The sequence below is a fragment of the Nannospalax galili genome, unplaced genomic scaffold (genome assembly GCF_000622305.1).
Source record: "Nannospalax galili isolate Female #2095 unplaced genomic scaffold, S.galili_v1.0 scaffold444, whole genome shotgun sequence".
Lineage (NCBI taxonomy): Eukaryota > Metazoa > Chordata > Mammalia > Rodentia > Spalacidae > Nannospalax > Nannospalax galili.
In genome coordinates, this window is record NW_008354022.1 from 3,809,069 (window position 1) to 3,816,520 (window position 7,452).

At 43.9% G+C, this 7,452-nt stretch overlaps 1 protein-coding gene across 6 annotated transcripts in view; it reads left to right on the top strand.

Moving 5' to 3' along the window:
- The window catches only part of LOC103748481 (general transcription factor II-I repeat domain-containing protein 2), a 56,182-nt gene that overhangs the window by 36,840 nt on the left and 11,890 nt on the right, over window positions 1-7,452 (top strand). For all 6 annotated transcript variants that reach the window (XM_017802711.2, XM_017802712.2, XM_017802713.2 and 3 more), the window contains 4 exons: window positions 1,241-1,303; window positions 2,368-2,445; window positions 5,412-5,495; window positions 6,729-6,912. In XM_017802711.2, the coding sequence (XP_017658200.1) occupies window positions 1,241-1,303; window positions 2,368-2,445; window positions 5,412-5,495; window positions 6,729-6,912 (409 nt within the window). The remainder of the gene's footprint in view (window positions 1-1,240; window positions 1,304-2,367; window positions 2,446-5,411; window positions 5,496-6,728; window positions 6,913-7,452) is intronic.

Here is a 7,452-nt window from a genome sequence, read left to right on the forward strand (position 1 = left end):
GTCTTTTTTGCGTGTCTTTGGAGAGGTCTCAGCTCAAGCGTTGGGCTCACTGTGTAGTTGAGGCTGGCCTGTGCACGAGGTAGTGCTGCTGCCTCCTGAGTGCTGGGGTGACAGGAATCACCACCGTGGCCTACATCTTCTTTTAAAGAGTATGTTTAATTGTTTTTTATGTATAAGAGTGTTTTGCCTGCATGCATGCAGTGCCTGCAGCGTGTCTTTGGAGAGGTCTCAGCTCAAGCGTTGGGCTCACTGTGTAGTTGAGGCTGGCCTGTGCACGAGGTAGTGCTGCTGCCTCCTGAGTGCTGGGGTGACAGGAATCACCACCGTGGCCTACATCTTCTTTTAAAGAGTATGTTTAATTGTTTTTTATGTATAAGAGTGTTTTGCCTGCATGCATGCAGTGCCTGCAGAAGCAGGAAGAAGGCATCAGATTCCCTGGAACTGGAGTTACTGATGGTCCTTAGCCACCATGTGGGTGCTAGACACTGAACCCAGGTCTTCTGCAAAAGCAGCCAGTGCTCTTAGTTGCTGAGCCATCTCTCTAGCCCCTCTAGTAATTCCTTATAACTCCAAAAAGCACTATGGCTGCATGATTCCCTCTGCCCCCAAACAGACTCAGCATCTGTGGATTTATTTGAGGAGCTCTGTCTATTGTTTGATAGTACCTAGAAATTTCTGCCTCCCCTCATCCTTCATAAGAGGATGCTGTATAGAATTCTCATTTTTTCCTTTTTGAACACAGGGTTTCATGTAACCCAGACTGGCTTCAAATTTCCTGTGTAGCCAAGGATGACCTTCATCTTATGGTCATTATGTGGTGCTGGGGCTGGAACCTGGCTTTCTGTGTGCTAGGCAGTCATTCTACCCAGAGCCATAGCCCCTATCTTGAAATTATCTGTTGGTGCCCTATGATGATCTTGTAAAAAATTATAATTCACTTTGTGTTTATTATGTATAAAATGCCTCCTTAAAATTCCAAGATGAGGCCAGCCTCAAAGTGAAACAAAACACCCACCAGGATGTGTCAGATTTGTTTTTGCTTTTGTTTTGTTTTTGAGACAAGAGCTCCCTGTACCCCAGCTGGGCTGGAACTCACTACATAGACCAGGCTGGCCTTGGGATCATAGAGATCTGCTGTCCCTACCTCCCTAGTGCTGGGATTAAATGCATACACCACTATGTCTGGCAGAACCTGAGATTTCTTAATAATGAATGTCATGTAGTAATTTTGTTTTCCTAGAGTCTACTCCTCTGGTCTCTTCAGAGGCAAACAAGGACCCTGAGGCTGATGTGAAGATGGAAGGTGAGCTGCCCAAGCACGTGTGATTGTCATGTTGTCAGGGGTGGCTGTCACTGTGTCTGAAATGATTATTGTGGGAAGGGGACTGAAGTGTGTGTGTGTGTGTGTGCGTGTGTGTGTGTGTGTGTACACATGGCACACAACATGGAGATCAGAGGACAATTTTGTGGAGTTGGTTTCCTTCTACCTTTATGTGGGGCCTGGGGACTGAACTCAGATCACAGGCTTACATAGCAAACACCTCTACTCACTGAACCATCTTGCTGGCAGCTTTTTAAAAAGATTAATTTTTAAAATTTATGTGTATTTGTCTGCGTGTGTATGTGCCACATGTATGCAGGTCCCCACAGAGGTTAGAAGAGGGTATCAGATCTCCTGGACCTGGAGTTACAGATGATAACTTCTGTCTTCCAAGGGCACTGTACTCATGTACACATTCTCGCAGACACAGACCCATAAATAAAATTAATCTTTGTTTTTGAAAAGCAACTTAAATAAGGGTTTATGTGGCTCACAGTTTGAGGACACAGTGCGTCATGGTGGGGAGGCATGGTGGCAGGAATGTGAGGCAGCTGCTCACATTGTGTCCACAGTCAGGAAGCAGAGAGAGATGAATGCTGGTGCTCAGCTCGCTTTCTCCTGTTTATTCAGTCTAGGACCCCAGCCTGTGGGATGGTGCTGCCCACATTCAGGGCGGGTCTTCTCTCCTCAGTTAACCCAGTCTAGAAACTTCCTCACAGGCATGTCAAGGTATGTCTCCCAGGTGATTCCAGATCCAGTCAGGTACATTACTTACTGTTTTCTGGATAAAAAATCCAGTCTGTGCTTCTGAGGAAAGTAATACTTTGTTTGGTTGATTTCGTTTGTTTTGTTTTGTTTGTGACAGGGCTCTGTAGCCCCAGCTAGCCTAGAACTTGCTATGTAGACCAGGCTGGCCTCAATCTCACTGTCTCTACCTCCTGTGTGCTAAGATTAAAGGCATGCACCACCACACTGGACTCATTTTCGTATTTTTAGAGATCTGGCTTCATTCTCTATTAATTCTAACCCTTGATTTCTCTTTTAAGGAAATGTAAATCCATCTAACATTATAAATTCAGCAGCAAGTGTTGAAGAGCTTAAGATCATACAGGTGACAGTTCCAGGTAGGAACGTTGATTTACTTTGATTAACGTGTGTTGTACTTTTTCTTTTAAATATTTTTCTTTCTCTTTTTAAAATTTTTAATTATGTTTACCTCTGTGTGTGTATGTCACATGAGTGTAGACCTGCAGAAGCCAGAAGAGGGCATCTATCCCTGGACCTGGAATTACAGGTGGTTTTCCTTGAGGTGGGTGCTGGGAACTAAACCTGGGTCTTCTGTAGGAGCAGCAAGTACTCTTAACCACCGAACCAGCCCTAGACCTCTATTATATTTTGCATTTTGTCTGAACCATTTTATGACATGAGTGAGTCTCATGGTACTGTTGCACCAGAACACTAAGGGATGATGACTTGGGTGTATAACACCCTGCAGTACCACACACCAAATGTCATTCTAACTGCGAATATTAACTGGATGTGTGGCTTATTCCAACCACGCCCAGGCATTACCTGGTCAGTCCATTCTTAGAGTCATTTTCCAGTACCAGCTACCACTGAATCAGATGACTTTAGAGCTGGCTTTTTTTTTTTTTTTTTTTTTTTTTTTTTTCTGAGACAGGGTCTCCTTGTAGCCCCAGCTGTCCTGGAATTCACTATGTAGACCAGGCTGGCCTTGAACTCACAAAGACCCGCCTGCCTCTGCTTCCCAAGTGCTGGGATTAAAGGCGTGTGCCACCATGCCCGCCCTAGAGGTGGCTTTTATGTGCTGTCATTAGAATAATCTCATCTTCTCCATATGCCTGCTTAAGTTCTGTGTAGAAAGTTACCAAACAATCTAGTCATGTGATTTCTCCAAGTAGGAAACTGTTGAGAGGGAGAGAGGAAGTATTTATTACATTTATTTTCTGTGTGTGTATTTGAGAGAGGGAGCCATGTGTGGAAGTTAGAGGACAACCTGTGGGAGTTGGTTCTCTCCTACCATGTGGGTCCCAGGGATCGAACTTAGGTCATCAGATTTGCTGAGAAGCACCCTTATCTGCTGTCCTTTCACCAGCCCCAGGTCTTTGTTTTTTTTTTTTTTTTTTTTTTTTTTTTTTGAGACAAGGTCTCCCTGTAGCCCCATCTGTCCTAGAACTCACTATGTAGACCAGGCTGGCCTTGGACTCACATAGATCCGCCTGCCTCTGCCTCCCAAGTGCCTGGATTAAAGGCGTGTGCCACCACGCCCAGCCCAATAAATAAAATATTAACAAAAAAATTAAAAGAGTATATTAAAGAACACACACACAAATCAGGTGGCACTCGCCTTTAATCCCAGCACTCAGGAGGCAAAGAGATAGATCGCTGTGAGATCAAGGCCAGCCTGGTCCACATAGAGAGTTCCAGGCCAGCTGAGGCTACAGGGAGACCCTGTCTCAAAAAGAAAAAAAAAATTTATTATCTTTATTTTATGTGTATGAGTATATTGCCTGCATGTAAGTGAGTGCACCCATGTTGTGCAATGCTGCAGAGTTCAGAAAAGGGCTTCAGATTCCCCTGGAACTGGAGTTAAGGACAGTTCGTAGCCGCCATATGGGTGCTGGGAATCAAACCTGGGTCCTCTGTAAAAGCAGCCAGTGCTCTTAACCACTGAGCCACTTCTCCAACCCCTCCCCCCACACCTTGTTTTGTTTTGTTGTTTTTTTTTTTGTTGTGTTGTTTTGTTTTGTTGTTTGAGACAGGATCTCCCTGTAGCCTCAGCTAGCCTGGAACTTGCTATGTAGACCAGGCTGGCCTCACAAAGATCTGCCTGCCTTTGCCTCCTGAGTCCTGGGATTAAAGATGTGTGCCACTGCCCCTGGCATTTGTCCCTTTTTATTTATTTTTAATTTAATTTAATTTTTTTTGGTCTTTTTGAGACAGGGTCTCCCTGTAGCACCAGCTGTAGGACCAGGCTGGCCTTGAACTCACAGAGGTCCACCTGCTTCTGCCTCCCGAGTGCTAGGATTAAAGGCGTAAGCCACTATGCCTGACATTAGTCCCTTTTTAAATATACTCTTATACCTCTTGAATTTTGAGCCATGTGATTGTTTTAGTTATACAAAAATACAATTAGAGCCAGCAAGTTGGGTAAAGGCACTTGCTGAAAAGCCTGACCTGACAACCTGAATTTAATCCTCAGAATCCATGTGGTTGAAAGGGAAAACTGACTCCTGCAAGTTGTCTCCTGACTTCTACATGTGTACTATAGCATGTATGCCCACCCACATACAAATAAATAGATAAATACAAAGTAATTAAATTTTAGAATATTGAAAAACGTTTCCTACTTGTCCTGGTATCTCATTCCTTTATTTTGTTATGTTGCTTTGGCTAAGTTTCTGTTATGATGTTGAAGCATGGTAGTAAAGGTGAGCATCCTTGCATTGAAGACCTTCCCAAAACTGGTATGTGAGGATGGGGCTAGGGAGGATGGTTCAGTGGTTAAGAGCTTAGACTGCTCTTGCAGAGGACCCAATCAGTTCCCAGCACCAACATCAGATAGCTTACCTGTACTTTTAACTCCAGCCTAAGGGGATCTGACGCCCTCTTCTGGCAGACAGTGGCAAGTGCATTCATGTACAAAACCACACAGGGATACACATAAATAGAAATGTGGGGTTTTTTTTGTTTTGTTTTTTTGTTTTTGTTTGGTCTTTTGGAGCCAGGGTCTCCCTGTAGCTCCAGCTGTCCTGGGACTCACTATGCAGACCAGGCTGGCCTTGAACTCACAGAGATCCGCCTGCCTCTGCCTCCCAAGTGCTGGGATGAAATGTGCTTTTTAAGTAGATGGAACTTGTTTCTATAGGATTGCCATTTAGAAAGTTATCATCAATAATGACTTCCATCTGTAAATTTCCTAAATGCTCCATTATTGCCCAAAGGAAACTGAATAGTAAGACAGGCAAAGTGCTAACAGACACTTCCTCCTGTATACTTCTTTTTTTTTCCTATCCTTTTTTGGGGAAGGTGCATAAATAAGCCTGGTTTGTTCTTCAATTATCCTTAGAAAATGAGAAGGAGAGAGGATCAAACATGGAAAAAATCAAGCAGCTTCGAGAACAAGTGAATGACCTCTTCAGTCGGAAATTTGGTAAACAAATATTGTTGTATATCCATGATTTATGAACTTACTCCCTCCTTTTTTTAAAAAAAAATTTTTTTAATTTTATGTGTATTGAGTGTATTTCCTGCATGTGTGTAAGTGTACCAGTGTCATGCAGTGCCCTCAGAGGTCAGAAGAGGGCATTAGATTCCCTGGAACTGGAGTTATGGACAGTTGTTAGCCGCTATGTGGGTGCTGGGAACCGAACCCAGGTCCTCTGCAAGAGCAGCCAGTGCTCTTAACTACTGAGCCAGCTCTCCAACCCTTCCCCCTTTTTATTTGAGTGCTGAGCTGTGAAAGTGCTGTGCCCCTGGACTGTGACATGAAGCCCCAATACTTTTTTATTTATTTATTTATTTTGGGACAGGGTGTGGCTATACAGCCCAGGCTGGTCTTGCACTCAAGTCCCTCCTGCCTCAGCCCCCCAAGTACCAGAATTACTCGCCTGCACCATTACACCCAGTTCAAAATATTTCCTTCTTCCTTCCTTCCTATTTTGTTTTGTTATGTTTTTAAGATCTTATTTATTTTTGTGTATGTGTTTTTTCTGTATGTGTGTGAGTATACCATGTGTGTGCCATGCTCACAGAGATCAGAAGAGGGAGTCAGGTCACCTGGAACTGGAGTTACATGGTTGTTAGATGACATGTGCATGCTGGGAATTGAACTTAGGTCCTCTGCAGGAGCAGCCAGTGGTCTTGAGCCCCATCTCTCCAGTTCCTTATTTTTGTTATTTTGAGAAACAGCATAGCACTATGTTGCCTGGACATTTATGCTCAAGCGATCCTCCTAATAGAGCCTCCTAACTAGATAAGATTACAGGTGTGCACCTCCAGGCCCAGCTTAAGTTTTTTTTTTTACTCTTTGAGAAAGGGTCTCCCTGTGTGCCCTGGCTAGCATAGAACTCACTATATAGACCAGGCTGGCCTGGAACTCACAGAAATCCTCTTGCCTCTGCCTCCAAAGTGCTGGATTTGAAGGCATCAACACCATGCCTGGCATTAAATCTTGACATGAAATATAAAATGTGGTCAGCTAGCCATGGCTATGCACACTTATAACCCCAGTACTTTGGATGCTGAGACAGGAGGATTGCTGTGAATTCAAGGCTAGCCTGGGCTATATAGACTCTGTCTCAAAAAAAAGAAAAGAAATGTAAGACAGGAATATAAAAAAAGATAAGATCCTGTTTTGTGCTGCACCTCTGACCTCTGACCACAGGAGAGGCCATAGGCGTGGACTTCCCAGTGAAGGTTCCCTACAGAAAGATCACCTTCAACCCTGGCTGCGTGGTGATTGATGGCCTGCCCCCAGGGGTGGTGTTCAAAGCCCCTGGGTACCTGGAAATAAGCTCCATGAAGAGGATTCTGGATGCTGCGGACTTCATCAAGTTCACAGTCATCAGGTGAGTGAGAGTCCCAGGCTCCCATGTGAGAAGGAAGCTGCAGGTTAGAGCTGCCAGGTGGGGCTAGTCCAGGCGGTGGGGCAGGGGTGAAGTTGCACTTCGTTTCAGAGCCATGGTGCTCAAATGCCCCTCACTGTCTTCCGCTTCTACATCTATTCTTGTTTCTTTTATTCCTTTTTTTTTTTTTTTCGTCTTTTTTGAGACAGGGTCTCCCTGTAGCCCCAGCTGTCCTGGCATGCACTATGGAGACCAGGCTGGCCTTGAACTCACAGAGATCTGCCTGCCTCTGCCTCCCAAGTGCCGGGATTAAAGGCATGCACCACCACGCCCAGCCAAGATTTTATTTATTGTTTTTTTTTTTAATTTTCAAATTTTATTTTCAAGTTTTTTTTTTTTAAAAAAAGCATTTCATTACAACTTTAACATATTCAGTAACACATTCCAGAGCAAGGGTACATCTCTTTCAAAAGTGGCTGTAAATTTTTAGATTTCACAGTTAATTAATACAGTTATACAATATTGAACTCAGTATAAACCCTG